An 18,880-nucleotide genomic window follows, 5' to 3' on the forward strand; every position below is an offset into this window, starting at 1 on the left:
CAGCCTGCTGCAGAGCCGTGCGAGCCACCCCAGACGCCTGCAGAGGGCGCCATGTCCTTCCCAGCCTCGCAGAGTCAGACTGGAGCTCCGACTCAGCTAGGCGCTCCCAGATGGAGCCTGAGTGCTCTCCAGATGGAAGACAGAGATACCTTTGAACTGGTGGCACCCAGAGCGGGGTGGGGTGGGGGTGGGGGGTGCTGCAGTAGCAGAAGAGCGGGTGTGCAAGATGTGGATGAAGAGCCAGACAGTGAGTGCGCTCGCTCACTACTGAGAAGAGCAGGAAGTCTGTAGACTGTGACCCAAGCATGACAGGAGCTCAAGGACTGGGAGAATTGTCCTCAGCAGCTCTCCCACCTCCTGCCGCCCACCCTTTCTCTGTCTTCCAAAGAGGCCCCAGCAGAAGTTTGGATCTGAGGGGGCATGGGGGCACCCAGCCTCTGGCCCTCTACAAGGCGAAGTCTGTCTGGGAGAGGGGCCCGAAGGTGTTGCTCTCCCTGCACACAGGCCCAGGGGAGGGCGCAGTGGGAGGGCACATGACCCGGTGGTTCAGGTGCAGAGAATGAGGTCCTGTAGGTACCAGAGAAGGAGGTGAGACGGTGGCCACTCTAAGGTTTAATTCTCTATCACAGAGTTAGCCACATGGGCTGGCTTTGCCAGCCGGGCCCTGGCCTCAGCTGGACATGCCGTAGCTATCACTTGGACAGCATCTTCTTGATCTTGGTGGGCAGGGAGACGTCTGACTGCTGCAGCGGGGGCACCTTCACACCCTTTTGCTTCAGCTGACTGTAGAAGTCACTCCTCTCCGAGATGATCCTCTAGACAAGAAACGTAGTCAATGGGGAGGGGGGCTCTCATGTCTCCCACCACCCACCCCAGGACTTGCTGCAGCAAGCAAGAACAAACCCATATCAAAACAATGGCGGAGATCTCTGCCTCTGGAGTGTGTGTCCCTGACAGGGCTGTGACGTCCCAGGGGGCAGGGTAGAGGGAGACAATGTGTTTGTCCCAGGGGTAGGCTCCTGCCTAACCTTCGCTATAAACCCCTTTAGTCAACATGGCATTGAAGGGAACCTGAGATGCCTACAGACCAGATTGCTGTCTGATGTTCCGGGACCTCAGGCATCTTCTCTGTCCTGTACCACTTCCCTCCCTACCAACAGACACAAGGCCATAGACCTGTCCCCAGGGTCCTGCTCCTCAGAGGTAGCAGTGACCCAGGCTCACTCCCCATGAGCCACAGGGAAATGCTGGCTTGCTGGTCTCACGGGGCAACATAACAGAGCGTCTGCTAATGAGATGGGACCCTGTATCACATGTGGCCCCAACCAGAGCAGCCTGGTACCTCGGTGATCCCTGGGGCTCTGGTGCCCAATACTACCAGGGTAGGCATACCTAGCCCTTAAAAAAAAAAAAAAAAAAAAAAAAAAAAAAAAAAAACCCTTACAATTTAGAGAAATTCACAGCCCTAGGACTAGCCCCAGGGCTGGTGGATGGTGACTAGTGAGTCTGTGGGCACCAATTTTGCTGCAACCCCAGATGCCTCTAGAGCTTCTGCACTGGGGGACTCTAGGCCCGTAGGAGTTGGCAAGGCTGAGGCCAAGAGGGGGGACTCTGTGCCAGGACGCCAGTCCAGCAGCTTCTATAGAGGCGGCTCCACCAGGGAAGCGGAGCCGGGCAGGTGACTCCCAGAATGCAAGCAGCCTGTGCCTCTCCGCGTGCGCGTGCGGACGAGGGTTGGGGTAGCTGAGTGCCCCTCCTCCATGAGGCTGTATCTCAGGTTCTACCACTCTATGCTACAGCTCTCCCTGGGGATAGCCTGGTCTCCTTGGCTGACCAGGGAAAAAGGAATGTCTTGGGGTTGCAGTGCACAGAGGGCCTAAACAGGATGAGAGCTAGGTTTCCAAACTGAGCCCAGGCCTCCCTCTTCCCTCAGCCCCGGGGAGGGGGGGGCGGTGCCGACACAGCTCAGCTCCCCTCACCTGCAGGGAGTCCAGGATGTGGGTATCAGAGAGTTCGGTGGACAAGTTCTTGGTCCCACTGACACTGACACTGAAGACAGCCTGAATGATCTTATTCCTTAGCTTCTCGAGCTGTGGACAAAGGTGAAAGGCACCCCCGCTGCTACCGAGAACGCCTGGCCCCCACTACAGTAAGCCTGCAGGCCAGGAAAGTATTTCTAGCTTCTGCGTGTCCTGGCTGGAAATGGGACTTGCCTAAGAGCTAGAATGTTCTGGATCAGACCCCAGTTCCTTGGGTGGCCCCACACCGCAGCACAAAAGCTTTAGCATGCCAACAAAGCACAAAAGCTTTAGCATACCAACATGCTTATTTTTATCTTCTTCAACTAAAAAAGTGTGTGTGTGTGCATGCACACACACACATACACACACACAAACACAATGGAAATGAGGGCCTCTTACATGCTAATGAGGGAAGCTCTCCACCACTGAGATATATTCCCAGCCCTGTACACAGCTGTAAAATATCACCGCAGAGCTGGAGAGCTGGCTCCCTCATTAAGAGCTGCTCTTGCAGAGGACTTGAGTTCTGTTCCCAGTTCTCATGCCCTCTTCTGCCTTCTGAAGGCATACACACAGAGACGTACAAACATAGAACTAAAAATATTTAAAAAAAAATAAAAGAGTAGCAAATACAAATTAAGTGTTCAAACTTTAGTTTCCAGATGCCACTGGAAGACCTCAGCCTCTTTTTTTGTTTTGCTTTAATTTGTTTTGTATGCATGGGAGTTTTGCCTGCAGGTTATGTCTGTGCACCAAATGCATGCAATGCTCACAGAGGTCAGAAGAGGGCAGCAGATACCTAAGGGACTGAGTTGTAAGCCGCCATGTGGGTGCTGGGAATTGAACCCATGTGCTCTGTCTGGAAGAGCAGCCAGGGCTCTTAGTGGCTGAGCTAACTCTCCAGCCCCATCTCAGTCTCTATAACAGTTTACCTCATCCCTTCTCTAGAAACCAATTGTTTATACAAATCTCTTTCATCATATATATGTATATACGATAAGTATACATATACATATCATATATCATATATATAATATATGATACACACACATACAAACACACATATATCCATTAAACCTTGACAATAAAAAAGTAGCCAGTGGCCAGTGAGATAGTTCATCAGGTAAAGGTACTTGCTACTGTGGCTGATGGCCTGAGTTCTATACTCAAGACCTACATAGGAAGGAGGGAACTGACTCCTATAAATTAGCCTCTGACCTACACACATCCACATGCTCAAGTGTGCACATACACAAGAGAAAGGAGGAGACAGACAGACACAGAGAGACAGACAGGGAGGAAACATGTAATACACATTTTAAAATAAAGCAAGGACTGGATTCCATTCTGGCAAAGCACTTGCTTAGCATGCTCAGGGCCCTAGGTCTCACCTGTGACATAAAAAAAAAAAAAAAATTAGAAACCAAATCCAATCAGAATGGTACAGGGTGTACAGGGCCTCTGAAACCTGATTTCTCCTCCCCAGTCAGCACCTTCCTCCTGGCCCATCAGGACATCCTCCGGGAAGCTGGCGGGTGGTTCTGAGTGTGGTGAATCCTGCCTGTGGGCATTTGACCCTTCTTCTTTCCCTCCTGGGTCGAGGCACCCATGCTGTGAAGCATCACCTAGGAGCCAGCCTAGAGGTCATCCCACGGGTGTTTTAGGCTCTGGTGCTTGGGTTTTATCACCCAGCCAGCATCCACGTGTAAGCTAATCCCATGCTCAGAAGTAAAATCTTCCAACCTGTGCCCCAGTATTCCTTAGACAAGAGACCATCCCAGCCATGGATACAAGATCAACCCTCTCACACTGTGTCCAGAACCGCCTGGTTATACAGAAACACCCAAGGGGAGCCAGAGAGAACTTGCATTGCCCAAAGCTACACACATGGCTACTTCCCAGGCCCCCTGCTCAGCAGGGTCAAGTGAAGGGGTTTCCTTCCTTCTAATGTTGGTGTTGATACAGGGCCTTTTGTTTGTTACCTATTTTTATTGCGTGTCCATGAGAGTGTTGCCAGCCTGTGACCCAGAGAACTAAAGAGTTCTCTGAGACTGAAAGAGGAGTTGGGTCCCCTGGAACTGGAGTAACGGATGCCTGTGTACTACCGCGTGGGTCCTAAGACCTGGACTAGAGTCACCTGAAAGGGTAGCCTGACCTGCCAAGTCATCTCTGCAGCACCTGGAGACAGGGTGTGATGTAGCCCAGGCTGATCCAGAACTCCCTGGGTAGCTGAGGCTAACCCAGAACTCTGGATTGCTTGCCCCACTGTTTATTGGGTGCCCACTTTACATCAAGCACCAGGCAAGGTTCCCAAGGAACCCAGAGTGCTGCAGACTCAGCCTTTGTTGCCGAGTTGTTGCCTCTGGTCAGGAGGTAGCAGTCACCTGGGGTATCCAGCCTCAGTTTCCTTCCTCACAGGAGCCTTACCTATCAGCACTGTGTCCTGCAGACTGCTGTCTCAGAATTTTTGTCAACCCAACACTACAGTCTCTACCAAGTCCACACACACTGACAAATGATATGAGACATGCCTTCTTTAGGCCAGTACTGTCCCTAGGACCACAATGGAATCTGAAGCAGTTTCCTAACAGACACCAGCTGGCTGGGAAGGGTGATCAGAGCAGGACAGAGGACAGAGCTGGATTAACCCTGGTGCGTGGGTGGGTGAGAGGGAGAGATCTGTCTAAAGCCTGCACCTGCACACAACCTTCCCTTTAGCTTCATTCTGGACTCTGAATTAAGAGCAGGTCTGAACCGAGTTTCTCATCCAGCCTGAGTCCCTAGCAAACACTTCTCTGTACTGGGCTTAGGACATTGCAGCAGCTCAAGACATTGCAGCAGCTCAAGACAGCAAGATCTGGGCCCAGTTCTCCTGCAAGCAGGTCTGGGTTCTCTGTCCTCTCTGCCCCACCTTGCCCTGTAGCAGAGATAGTAAGAATATCTTCGCTGCCCTCGAGGTTCAGGAACAATCATGGAGGAAGGGATGCAGGAGTCAGAGGACGAGGAGGAGAGCTGAGAGGCTTCCTTTCCTCTGGACAGGAAACGGCCATTGCATATGCGAGTGCATGGCAGCCGTGGTCACGTGCACAAGACCAACCCAGCCAAACACGCTAGCATAGGCTGTGACAAGCGCCGTGGCAGGGCAGTTAAGAGCCTGCGCTCCTGCAGAGGACCTGAGTTCGAGTCTGTCTAGTTACTTTTACTATTGTGTCAATAAGACCAAGGCAAGGTATAAGAGAACGTGCTCATTTGACCGTAGGGTTTACAGCGCTGACGTCTGTGGTGGTACAGCACACACGCAGAAGAGCTTATATCTTGACCCACATACAGGAGGCAGAGGGGGAGACACCGGGCATGGTATGAGTCTTTTGAAACCTCATAGCCCATCATCCTCCAACTAGGCCACACTCTCTGACCCTTCCCAAGCAAGTTCCATCAACTGGGGATAAAGTATTTAAACATATGAGCTTGCCGGGCAGTGGTAGTGCACACCTTTAATCCCAGCACTTGGGAGCAGAGACAGGCAGATTTCTGAGTTCAAGGCCAGCCTGGTCTACAGAGTGAGTTAGTTATCCAGGACAGCCAGGGCTATACAGAGAAACCCTGTCTCAAAAAACCAAAAAGAAAGAAAGAAAGAAAGAAAGAAAGAAAGAAAGAAAGAAAGAAAGAAAGAAAGAAAGAAAGAAAGAAAGAAAGAAAGAAAGAAAGAAAGAAAGAAAGAAAGAAAGAAAGAAAGAAAGAAAGAAAGAAAGAAAGGGTGAAAAGAAAGAAAGGGTGAAAAGAAAAGAAAGAAAGAAAAAGAAAGAAAGAAAGAAAGAAAGAAAGAAAGGGTGGAAAGAAAGAAAGAAAGAAAGAAAGAAAGAAAGAAAGAAAGAAAGAAAGGGTGGAAAGAAAGAAAGAAAGAAAGAAAGAAAGAAAGAAAGAAAGAAAGAAAGAAAGAAAGAAAGAAAGAAAAAGAAAAAGAAAGGACGAACCTAGGAGGGCCATTCTCATTCAAACCACCACAGATTACAAGATCTCGGCACCCACACCCACGTTGGGGGGCGGGGCACTTTACAACGCCCTGTCCATCCAGCTCCCAGGAATCTGAAGCTTCTAGACTCTGCAGGCATCTGCACTCACATGTACCGATGTGCGTGCACGGACACACACACACACACACACACAGAGGAGTTCCTTTTTCATTCCAGTGTGGAGCAGAACGGGCTCCTGAGCACCCCCCACCCCCCACCACCCCACCACCCCACCACCCCCACCACCCCCCGTCCCGTGAGTTAACCCTGGGAACTATTAGCGGTTAATGACAGGTTGTTCATGCCCCGGTGTGTGACCCCACATATGGACAGTACCAACTGCACTCAGTAGGTTATTAAAAAAAAATAATTTAGAAAAGAGAAAGCAGGGCTGGAGAGATGGCTCAGCGGTTAAGAGCACTGACTGCTCTTCCAGAGGTCCTGAGTTCAAATCCCATCAACCACATGGTGGCTCACAGCCATCTGTAATGAGATCTGATGCCCTCTTCTGGAGTGTCTGAGGACAGCTACAGTGTACTCACATATAATAAATAAATAAATCTTTAAAAAGAAAAAGGGAAAAAAGAAAAGAAAGCAGGAAGGGAGGACATACTTGGGGGCAGGAGGGAGACGGCAGGAATGGGGGCAGACATGGACACAATCACGCTTCCTCCCGCCTTTTTCTCTCGCTGACTCCAAGGCCCGCTTTCCCTCTAAACAGTGCTGGCCCTTGGCCTGTGTGTTTCCAGAATGTTCCGTGAGCCTCCACTCCCCCCTCCAGCACTAGCCAAACACCAACTCTACACTGCATTGTGATCCAAAGCAGGATAAGCCAGAGCCCTTGTCTTCTGGGCACGTGGTCTGTGAGGGCGGGCATTACCCTGGCCTGGGTGGCCTCCAGCACCACACGAGTCTGTTGCTCTGCCTGTTGGATCATCTCATTCCGCGCCTGTAGGTCGTCATGTAACTCCTTCCACCGCCTCAGGTGGTCCTTGTCAGTGTTGACCTGATCCTCCAGCTCTTTGGTTTGGGTGTTCAGCTCCTCAATGGTCTGCTGACTGTTGACGAGTTCCGTCTTCAAGTCTGCCACTTGCTGGAGAGAACCCGGAGGGGCAGAGCATTAGTGGTCCTTACCACTTCTTCCCAAAAGGTGGAGGCAGTGAACCGCGGGTTCCTACAACCAGCCCAGCTGCTGTCAGACTCCCAGAGTGGGTCTTTTGAGTGCGGTGCTGCCTGGGGGGAAAAGGCCCAACTCTACTATGCGGATGCTCCAGCCTATCTTGTCATCATGGTAGCCCTGCCCAGCTTTCAGCGACACCCAAGCCCATCCATCACCTGTCTGAGGATCAGGTTTTCCTTTTCGATGAGTCCCATTATTTCCTGGTGCTTCTTTTCCTCCCGGAGGTTGGAGAACTGCAGGGCAGACAGACAGTAGAGTCAACCTGGGGCCCAGGCCCAGGGCAGACGAAACACAGACACCTGACCTGACTGGCCCTCCCAGGAGTGAACACTGCGGGGTTCGGCCAGAAAGACGTGGAAGAGAGAGGGCCCACAGACACGGGGAGCAGAGCGTTGGATGGTGCCCAGTGTTACAGAGGCAAGAAAGCCAGACTGTTCGTGGAGAAGCCAAAGACAGTATTGGTCACAGTGTCCTGTAAATGTCAGAGAGGAATGGCGGTCAGTGGCCAGCTGTTACAGGAAGTTAAGAAGAGCCTTGTGTGCTGAATTGTGGACACTCTCAGCCTCCTGCCTGCAGGCCCAGAACCCAAGCAAGAAACCTTTACTTATAACTAAGATACTCTCCCAGCTCCCTAGCTTACAAGGAACCTTGACTACCCCAAAGACTATCCGAGACACTAAGGAAACTCCAGGCAGCCCTTCTGCCGGACTCACAATGGAGTCACCTGCACAGTCCCAGATTCCAGGTAGCCTTGGGGCAGCAAGTTTAACAGAAATAGAGACCATGTTGGTCTGTGGACATGACTGTACAGAGATTGTCTTGATAGTTGGTTTATATTGGAAGGGCAAGGCCTGAAAGTAGACAGCTCCCTCCCCTGGCTGGGGCTCTGGACTGGGCAGGAGTAAACGCTGCTCTCTGAGCCTTAAGCTAGCATTCGGGGCTGGAGAGATGGCTCAGTGGTTACGCACTGACTGCTCTTCCCATGGTCCTGAGTTCAAATCCCAGCAACCATAAGGTGGCTCACAACCATCCGTAACGAATCAGATGCCCTCTTCTGGAGTGTCTGAAGACAGCTACAGTATACTTACATGAAATAAATAAGTAAATTTTTAAAAGAAAAAAAAATCCAGGCAGTGGTGGTGCGTGCCTTTAATCCCAGCACTTGTGAAGCAGAGGCAGGGGGATTTCTGAGTTCAAGGCCAGCCTGGTCTACAGAGTGAGTTTCAGGACAGCCAGGGCTACACAGAGAAACCTTGTCTCGAAAAAACAAAAAACAAAAAACAAAAAACAAAACAAAACAAAGCATGCTAGCATTCATCCAGCTGCTCTTGACTGGATTTTAGCTGCTTCTGGCTCCAGCCTTGACTTCGCCTCCATGAGGGACTGTGACCTAGGTTCCCTTACCTGTGAAGGGAAAATGAACCTTTGGTTCCCCGAGCTGCTTTCTGTCAGGAAGTTGTATCAGAGCAACAGGAAAGAGACTAAGAACAAAGACAAACACAGCAATGCAAACAAAGATTCTAGAACACAGGCCACAAGTCCTGAAGGCCACCGAGGGTCTCTCCAGTATGTGATGACACACCAGGCTAATATGGAGCAAGTCATCGCACACAGGGGAAGGAAGGACTCTGTTCTATTTAAGGGACAGGCCACTAAAAATTTTGACCATGCCTCAGAGAGATAACACAAAATGGACTTTCTTCTTCTTCTTCTAAAATTATTTTTATCTTTACTTCTTTTGGAAGGAGAAGAGGTCACAAGGCAAGCAGATACGGAAAGACTGGGAAGGGATTGAGATTGGGATGCATGATATGAAACTCCCAATGCTAGGGGAAAAATAGAGACTGGAGGGAGGTCTCATTGGTTAAGGGTTCTGGCTGCTCTTCCAGATGCCCAGGGTTCAATTTCCAGGGGATCTGACACCTTCACACAGACAAAGATACAGGCAAAACACCAGTCAATTCATAAATATATATATATGTGTGTGTGTGTGTGTGTGTGTGTGTGTGTGTGTGTGTGTATGTGTATGTGTATATGTATATGTATATATAAACAAACAACTCTGTGCAGATTCAGAACACCCCGGACAGAGACAGGATCTCACAGCTTGTCAACAGACAACCTTCAAGACACAGGATTTTTGACCGTGGGCTTCTCACCAGCAGGCCTGTAAGGTACAAGAGCAATCCCTTCACCTTCGCAGCAGAGTGGGACAACTGTGCTCAGCCTGACAATCATCAGTGTGTAGAAGCAAGGTGCTTTCAGGTAGCTTGTATTCCTGAAGCTTTATAGACATACTTACTTTCAAAAAAGGAAAAGAAAAGAAAAAACTCCTTTCTCGAAGAGAAGAACCTAAGTACAGAAGCTTAAGATCAGGATACGAGGGACTGGAGAGATGGCTCAGAGGTTAAGAGCACTGACTGCTCTTCCAAGAGGTCTTGAGTTCAATTCCCAACAACCACATGGTAGCTCACAACCATCTGACATGAGATCTGACACCCTCTTCTGGTCTGCAGTTGTACATGCGGGCAGAATGCTGTATACCTAATGAATAAATATTTTTTTTTTTTTTTAAGATCAGGACAGGAGCCTTGGTATTTGTTTTGTGAAACTCATGCGTGTCTCAAGTAACAGCCGCGAGGATGTGCACAGGGATGACTCTCGCTCCCGCTCCCGTTGGGATAAGATGATGCACGGAAGGCTAAGGAGGAGGAGATGGCTGCCTCCGTGCAAGGCGGGTGAGGAGCCAGGGCAGAGGCGGACAGTCACTAAGGACTCGATGAAGTTGACTCTTTGAGGAGCATTATCTGATGCCTCAGTGGAGTTTCCCCAAGAATTTGCTAGAAGACTTAGAAGCCATTGTTGTGGGAGGGGGTATAGGAGAGGGAGCCACTTGTGGAGTAGTTTGGGGGTTAGAAAACACCTCTCAGTTTATAATGTGTTTTGTCTTGGATATTGGTAACAGAAGCGTGAGTGAGCCCTGTTGCTAGGCACCCTCTAAAAGTGGCTATAGTTAGCCCTGACCCCAGGACCAACAGACGGTTAGGAAGTGACCAGGGTTACCACAGCACAGGACAAAGGGATGCATATTCTACACCAAAGAACAGCAGCAGGGCTGTGGTTGTCCACAAACACAGGTAGGGTCTTGGCGGCGTTGCCACCGGGTGGTGCCCTAAGTTTAGAATCTTTGTTCCTAGGGGAGGCCGTGTTCCCCGAGCTGCTGGGCCTCCGGGGCTCTGCTGGCTGTGCTCACTGAGACTGGCTAGTATGGCTACCGAGTGCGTAGCCACGCCACCTTGTCTGTCATGTCTTGGATCTGCTTCTTCCGCTCCCGCAGTTCCTTCTCCAGTAGCTCGTTTTCTGTGGTGACCTTCCGCAGCTGAGACTCTTGGAAGTCAGTTTGCCGCTGTAAAGACGTGATGGCCCCTAAGAGCGAAGGAGCAGACGGGCAGGGCCAGAGAGTGAGGACCCACGATTAGCCCCTGGCAGAGTGGCAGGTCTGAATGCCTGGCCGCCCTTCCTGGTGCAGCTCCTGCTGGACAGGAACCTGCACCCCCTGCCTCTTGCAGTTGGCAGACATGAGCACTGAACCCACACCCCGCCGCATCAGTCCCTTGTCCCTACCTGTGGCCAGGGAATATCTGGACCTAGTGAATTCCAGCTCGCTCTGGAAGTCCATCAACATCCGCTCGTACTCCTCCAGCTGGGCCATCAGCTCCTCCTCGAAGGACTCGGTCATGGAATACGACCTCTTGGGGCGACGCTCCTCCTCCTCCCTCAGCTCCCACGATTCCTCTTCCTCGTCCACGGAGAGCTCTTCCTCCTCAGTGCCTTTTGCCTCCTCTTCCTCCTCCTCAGGGCTCACCTCCAGCAGAATCCCAGTCTTGCTCTGGCTGGCCCTGAGTTTGGCGGGTAGGGTCTCCTCGGGTGGCCCCTCGGGGCTCTTTTCCTCTACGGTGCTCCCGGGTTCCATGTGCAGCTCCTTACTGCTCTCCGCCAAGTTATATTCCTCCTGCATCTGAGGTGCAGAGAGGAAAGGGCCGTGGACGCGGATGCCCCCGGCTGCAGGGGAGAGGTACCAACTCTAGGGGGCGACCCGGTTCGTTTGTCTCCTATCGGGACTTGGCGGGGGAGGGGCGTCCTCCCCTAGCAGGGTCGGAGAGTGCAAGCCAGGGGCTTCCGCTGGCTCCGTACCTGCATCCAGCGCTGTAGCTCGTCCTCCTCTTTGTATATCGTCTTCAGCATGCTCAACCTCCCGAGCTTCAAAGGCGTCTCAAAGGACCGGTCCTGTCAGACGCCGCCGCTGCTGTGAACCTCGGGCTCCCCACTGCTCCCACGAAAGCCCTAGGTGAGCCTCCCTCCTCACTCATCCCCTCGGAAGGGAACATCTGTCTCTCCATAGCGGAGGGTGTGGAAGTGGTGCTCTCCAGAAAAGCAAGGCAGAGGAGCAGCCCTGGGGGACGGCAGGGCTCTGGGTCCCACCTGGTCAGGTCAGTGTTCAGCACTCGCTTGGCACCAGGATCATTTGTGGCTCGCCTGGCTGCCCTGTCCTCTCCTGCCTGCATTAGAGCCCTTGTGGGGACGGGGGAGCAGTTCTGCTTGTTCTGCCTGGGGTATCTGTGTGGGCAGTTTCTCCCAAGGTCCACAGGCACTATGCAGTCTCCTCCCCGCTCCCACCTCAGGCTCACCCCCACCTAAATGCAGTCTGCATCATCAGGTAAGAAAGATATCAAGTCGCGGACCAATCAAGAGACCATTCCTGACCATATGGGCTTCCTCACCCAGCCATTGGCCAAGACCTAAGGGGACAGAGGCTGCAGAGCCCTCTGCTCTCCTCTCGGGGACAGCTCAGTGCTCCCATAGGCTGCCTGGTGAGAGGCTCACCATCCTGATGGAAGCTGAAGAGCTTTCAGTGCCTTTGCTTCGAAGAAGATTCTTCAGCTGCTTCTTCAGGGCCTCCTTCTCCTTCTGGAGCGTCAGGATCTCTTGATCCTTCTTCTGCATCTGAGTCTCCATCTCCGAGTAACGCTGGAGCTCTTCTCCCATCAGGAGCAGAGAGTGGTCCTGGAGGGAAAGGGGTCAGCAGCTCAGGATGTCCAAGACCAAGTTCTCAGCACAGAGGGGGTTTGTCTGTCCTAGAGGGATGGAAGGGAGAGGAGGGGATGGAGGGGAAGGGAGGGAGGGAGGAAGGAAGGAAGGAAGGAAAGAAAGAAAGAAAGAAAGAAAGAAAGAAAGAAAGAAAGAAAGAAAGAAAGAAAGAAAGAAAGAAAGAAAGAAAGAAAGAAAGAAAGAAAGAAAGAAAAGAAGGAAGGAAGCCGGGCGGTAGTGGCGCACGCCTGTAATCCCAGCACTCTGGGACGCAGAGGCAGGCGGATTTCTGAGTTTGAGGCCAGCCTGGTCTACAGAGTGAGCTCCAGGACAGCCAGGGCTACACAGAGAAACCCTGTCTCGAAAAAACCAAATCCAAAAAAACAAAGAAATAAAAAAAAAAAGAAGGAAGGAAAGAAAGGGAAGGAAGGAGAAAAGGAAAGGAAGGGGAGAAGGAAGGGAAGGGAAAGGAAGGGAAGGGAAGGGAAAGGAAGGAAGGGAGGAAGGAAGGAAGGGAGGAAAGGAGGGAAGGAAGGAAGGGAGGGAAGGGAAGGGAAAGGAAGGAAGGAAGGAAGGGAGGGAAGGGAAGGGAAGGGAGGGAGGGAGGATAGGAGCTGAGGAAATGCTCAACCAGTAAAGCACTTGAGATTGATTTCTGGAACCCACATAAACAGATGTTGGGGTTGGAGAGATGTCTCGTGGTTAAGAACACCAGTTGCTTTCCCAAAGGACCAGGGTTTTATTCCCAGCCCCCACACGATGGCTCACAACCATCTGTAACTCCAGTTCCAGGGGATCCGCACCTTCTCTACATCCACAGGCACTGTACACGGAACGCAGACACACATGCAGGCAAAACACTCGTATACACGAAAATAATTCATTAAAAAGAACAAAAATGAAAACCCTTCTCACTCAATTAAAGCCAATAATTTAAAGTTAAATTGACATTTGAAAAAAGTCGGGGTCAGGGTCGGGGTCAAGGGAAGCACACTTATATCCAAGCACCTGAATGATGGGCATGGGCCAGTTTAGTCGACTCAGTGAGATGTCCTGCCTTGCAAAACAAGGCAGACGGCACCCTCAGAGCAACACCCGAAATCCCTTACACACATGCACCTGCGCACATATGCGTGAACATCGTGAATTCACAACCACAGTGAGCAGCACATTTGAGAAAATCAGCACAGCCTGGAGCTAAGAGAAGGTCTCCCACCGAGAAAGCAGCTGACCAGAGAGAGACAGGACTGGACTCAGGGATGCTGTGAGTGAGAAGGCTTCCCCTGCAGAAGACAAGGGGAAACCCCCATCTTGTAAAAAAAAAAAAAAATGGAGACTTTGCTTTATTAAAACTTGTCTGCAGCAAACTCAACTCACTTGAGAGGCTGAGGCAGGAGGATGGTGAATTTAAGGTCTGCCTACGCTGTAGAGTGAGTTCAAAGCCAGCCTGAGCATATTGGTCTCAAAACAAGAGAGTAATAGGGGCTGGAGAGATGGCTCAGTGGTTAAGAACACTGACTGCTTTTCCTGAGGTCCTGAGTTCAAATCCCAGCAACCACATGGTGGCTCACAACCATCTGTAATGAGATCTGACGCCTTCTTCTGGTGTATCTGAAGACAGCTACAGTGTGCTTACATATAATAAATAAATAAATCATTGAGAGAGAGAGAGAGAGAGAGAGAGAGAGAGAGAGAGAGAGAGAGAGAGAGAGAGAGAGAGAAGGTGTTAGGATTGTAAGCACATGCAAGACTCAGATTTGAGCTCCAGAAAGCAAAATGATAGCACAGATGGATTAGTGATAACCTAGAGTCTTCTTCCAAAGCCTATATTAAGTGCTTCTGATTTTGTTTGTTTGTTTGTTAACAAGTCCCGTGGCAGGTTAAAGTACCACACCCTGGGACAAGGAAGGAGGCACAGTGCATGTCCCTGAGCATGTGCAGTGGGGGGAAGGCAGAGGGTGGCTGTCAATCACTGAATTCTTAGCAGCGGTTGTAGGGTGTCTGGAAGTGCTTCTGATTTTGTTTGTTTTAAAAACAAGGCTAGAGAAACCCAGATGCCAAATTCCACAGCTATCTAGACACCCATGGGTGAGCAAAACAAGGGGACATCCTGGGACCCTACCTTCTCATGGATGACTGAGATATACCAGGGCATTCTCGTCCTCTGGGACTTCTTGACCACTGTGGGGCTGCCAGTGGGACTCAGGGCTGGGGGCTCACTCCTCTTCCGTGGGTAGTAGAGCTCGCAAGCGCTCTTGCTGAATGGGAAGAGCTGCCCTATGGAGGAAGCAGAGGCCAGAGAGCGGTCGGATTCTTCCCTGTGGATCTGCTGTGAAATCTTCCACGGTAGTATCCACCCTTCCCCACCCTCCATCAGAAGCCAGCATCTGTGCAGCAAGCTATCTGTCTCCCACTGCCAAATCACCCCCACCTAGCATATACCCAGATCCCACCTCCACCTAGCATACCCTGATCCCACCCCAAGTAGCATACACCCAGATCCCACCCCCACCTAGCATATACCCAGATCCCACCCCCACCTAGCATATACCCAGATCCCACCTCCACCTAGCATACCCTGATCCCACCCCCACCTAGCATATACCCAGATCCCACCCCCACCTAGCATATACCCAGATCCCACCCCCACCTAGCATATACTCAGATCCCACCCCAAGTAGCATATACCCAGATCCCACCCCCATCTAGCATGTTCTCAGATCCCACTCCCACCTAGCATATACCCAGATCCCACCTCCACCTAGCATACCCTGATCCCACCCCAAGTAGCATACACCCAGATCCCACCCCCACCTAGCATATACCCAGATCCCACCCCCACCTAGCATATACCCAGATCCCACCCCCACCTAGCATATATCCAGATCCCACCTCCACCTAGCATACCCTGATCCCACCCCCACCTAGCATGTGCCCAGATCTCACCTCCACCTAGCATATACTCAGATCCCACCCCCACCTAGCATGTTCTCAGATCTTGCCCCCACCTAGCATATACTCAGATCCCACCCCCACCTAGCATATATCCAGATCTCACCCCCACCTAGCACATACTCAGAGTTCAGGAATCAGGACAGGAAACCATCTGCTCCTACCCTTGCTTACCCCATGACCCAGCCCTCTTGAGCCCCCGAGTTCTGCTTTAGACTTCCAGTTCTTCAGCTTCTTAAGCTTGGAGAGAGTTGTTCACTACAGGACTTTGCCTGAAGTTAACCATGTTTATCAGTACCCTGGGGCCCAGAAGCAAATGAGTGGTACAGGGAAAGTAGAGAAAGCAGCCTTCAGCTAGTTCAGCCAAAGACAAGGGACAGTACTAGTGTCTTCCTCCAGGGAGAGCAGAGTCCTGCAGGCCTGGATCTGAGCAGCCTGTGCCTCAGAGCATTTGAGGAACAGGCAGTCCTGGGAAGAGTTCAGTAAGGGCGCAGCAGATATACCTGGGTGTCGCTTTATTGCCCAGGGCCCCAGAAGATGCAGGCAGAGGCCTCCGGGATCCCCTTACCGTCTACACTGCTGGCGGAGCCCAGCCTGGCTAGGTCCTCAGTCTTCCAAACTCCAGAGCAGGTTCCCGGAAGGTCAACCATAGTGGCAGAACCTGGAATGAGCAAGGTGCCAAGAAGTGACAAGAAGTCCTCCCTGTCCCAGGATCTCTAGGGCCGAAGCTGATCATGTGATCTTTAAACAAGTGAGTCCTCTGATGGAGGCATGAGCCTGAATCACGGGCTCTATCAAAACGCAGTCTCTGGCTTCTTATCCATCTGGTCACAATGTATCCCCTGAGCAGACCAAAAATGGTACTGAGTGACAGAATGTAGATACAGACCCTGCAGCCTGGACCCTGTGGCCCCTTGGTTTACCCCCAACAATCCCACAGTTCCCTTTGCTGGTGACCAGAGCATGTGCCTGGATACTGCTGGGCTTCACAGTCAAGTCTATGAGCTGGTGTTGGGACATGGAGTAAAAGCAGGTCAGGAAGCCAAGAGGTTAGGAAGTGGCCTTGACTCTGACTGGCCTCCTAACAACCAAACGGGTATAATCGTGAATGGGATAAAACGGTTGTGTCTCTCCTTCAGGTTGGCCAACCCCCAGCCTCAGCACAGGCCTCATAAAGTCTGTGCTCCCATGGGAGATCTCAGAACCATGGCAGATAGCTCCTTACAGGCTGAAGAGTTTCATGAGGTAGCAAATTTCCCCAGTCACCCTTGATGGTACGGGGCAGGGGGTCTTACCCACGTGAGACACGGATGTAGTCCTGGTACTGAACTGGGGGCATCCAGGCCGCATGAGGAAGGCTTTTCTCATATCTTCCATTTCGGCCACAAAGCCGTTGTGTTTGGTGAGTTTCTTGATCTGGTCCTGGCAGAAGTGAGAGAAAATGCTTGGGTGTGCCTTTGGAATGACTGCAGGGGCCCTGCCTAGGCTGGGCCCTGCTTGTGGCAATGGCCTGCTCCTTTCCTAGCCAGCTGGAAAGCACACACATGTTAGAGACAACCCTTGGCTGGATTTTCAGCACCCAACTAGGAAGTCACGGAGCCTGCCTTCACCATTCTCGGCTCCCAGCCCCCCGCCCCCGCCGTCCCGTGAATGAATGATGAGTTCAGGTGACTCTTGTCTCTGGACTTCTCTTCTCACCCTTTCCTCTCTGACCTTCGGGGCAGATTGGGTCTCTTTGCTTGGTTCGGGTTGACCTCCCCCTTTGGGCTTGGCTGTCCACACCAAGGTCTGCAGAGGAGGAAGCCAGCTACTTCATAGAGCTAGCTCCCCAATGATCCTTCAGGAAGCTGGCCAAGACAGCTAGGGCTCTGCCCTACCAGAAGCTGCAGTCCTCAGGCCTCCCGGGCTCTGTGTGGCAGCTGTCACCAAGCCTGTACCAATCGGACAGCACTCCACCCAACCCGGTACCTCTTTGCAGTAGAAGCATCCGACGGCCTGAGTTGCCTTGCTGAGGCTTTGACGGGTACTCTGTGGTTTCTTCTCTGAGTTCTGTGTGCCCCGGCCGGCTATGCTCTGAAGCGCCATCAGGCCCTTGCTGATCTTGGGGGATGTACCGCAGCATTCCTGAGGTAAGTTCTCCTGCTTCATCAAGAAGACAGAACCAAAGTCCCCGAATAACCTGTGCGCAGTTCCACTTATGGAAGGGAAGACAATCCCAGCTTGACCTTTCAGAGTGGTCCAAGGAAGAAAAGAGAGGCTTCCAAGGCTCCTGGGAGCAGTGTGTGGCATCACAGATGTCTCCATAGAAACAGGACAGGGTCATAGTCTTCTCAATTTTCTGCAATTTAGGGAAAGAATCTGGAAGCAGACCCAAACACTATTCCCACTAAATCTCGAAATGTAGCAAGAGTAAGAAGCGGTCTGACCCCAGAGCTGGGATCCCCGTCTAGCGTTTGTCAGGGGTGTAGGAGTAGTAATTCTTTTTTCTTTTATTGGTGTGCATTCACTGTACACTTGGGCAGGATCTTTCCATCCAGAGTATCACATACTTCAACCAGACCGTGAGGAACGGTGATCTGCACTTCACAGTGAGAGCTCTGGAGACTCCGAGGGGTGAGATCTGCGCTGCTTGTTTTATTTTGCAAAGACGAGAGTCAGTCTAGATCCTTTTCAGGTAATGGAGGGGGTTCAGTTGTACAAGCCATCCATCTTCTTTCAAGGTGTGATTATTTGTTTCTATTAAGGACTTTCACTGTGCGGTGAGGTTTGGTCTTTTTCTATGTATTGTAATGCTAAATACTAGCAGCCCCCCATGCCTGGCTGCCCCAGGGACGAGAGAATCCAAGTGACTCTATGTAACCCTGCCCCCCATCAAGTTATTCCTCATTGGTAAATAAAGATGCCTTCAGCCTGTAGCTTAGCAGAAGAGATATAGGAGGTTTTTTGGTTCCCAGGCTTGGGGTCGGAGGTGGGACCATGAGAAGAGACAAGAGAAGAAGGTGGAGAGAGGAGAAGTCCCCACAGGACAGGTGACTCATGAAAACATGGCCCTGAGGGCTGGCCAGTGGGAGTTAAGAGTGGCCTCTGATGGAGCATGGCACATTGTAACTCTGGGTTATTGACAGGAAAGAGACGCAGTAGCTTAGAGGGTAGATATCTGCCCAGCTCTAGTGCATTAAAAGCTTATTATAAATATAAAAAAGTTGTGTGTCTTTTATCTGGGAACTGAATGATCAAAGAAAGCTCATAGAAACCCCAGTTTGAGAATGAATATTTGCTAAAACATTACTGGGTTCAGCCTTAGAAGCTTTCACCGAGGGCAGCCTGCACCCCAAGACTATCCTCTTCCTTAAACTGCTTGACAAAAGTTTAGAGCATTCTGCAGCCTCGTTTTTTCTTTAAAGCGTGTTGTTTCTTCAGGGCAATGCATTTGTGTTGCAGGACACGTGGACACTGAATCTTGGCCACTTTGGTCCTGGGCTTCTTGTCCTCTGTGTTTAAGGGCTTCTGACTACATATAGGTGGATGTTGTCTTCTTCGGAGACATTAAAAAGCTTTTGGATTTTGCTAGCTCTTTTAGGTCCCAACTGTTGAGCATGGAGGCGGAGTAGCCTGTCAGTGCAGAA

At 51.2% G+C, this 18,880-nt stretch overlaps 1 protein-coding gene across 1 annotated transcript; it reads right to left on the reverse strand.

Annotated features, from left to right (window-relative positions):
* Window positions 1-632: 632 nt before the first annotated feature.
* Window positions 633-17,402, reverse strand: Ccdc27 (coiled-coil domain containing 27). Its single transcript, XM_052178312.1, has 12 exons — window positions 17,223-17,402; window positions 16,550-16,676; window positions 15,823-15,915; window positions 14,425-14,579; window positions 12,099-12,278; window positions 11,409-11,501; window positions 10,839-11,232; window positions 10,510-10,640; window positions 7,370-7,447; window positions 6,915-7,127; window positions 1,980-2,090; window positions 633-815 (listed from the first exon to the last, which is right to left on the reverse strand). The coding sequence occupies exons 1-12, from the start codon at window positions 17,400-17,402 to the stop codon at window positions 693-695; spliced, it is 1,878 nt and encodes a 625-aa protein (XP_052034272.1). The 3' UTR covers window positions 633-692.
* Window positions 17,403-18,880: the final 1,478 nt, after the last annotated feature.

This window comes from Apodemus sylvaticus, chromosome 3 (genome assembly GCF_947179515.1).
Source record: "Apodemus sylvaticus chromosome 3, mApoSyl1.1, whole genome shotgun sequence".
Taxonomy (NCBI): domain Eukaryota; kingdom Metazoa; phylum Chordata; class Mammalia; order Rodentia; family Muridae; genus Apodemus; species Apodemus sylvaticus.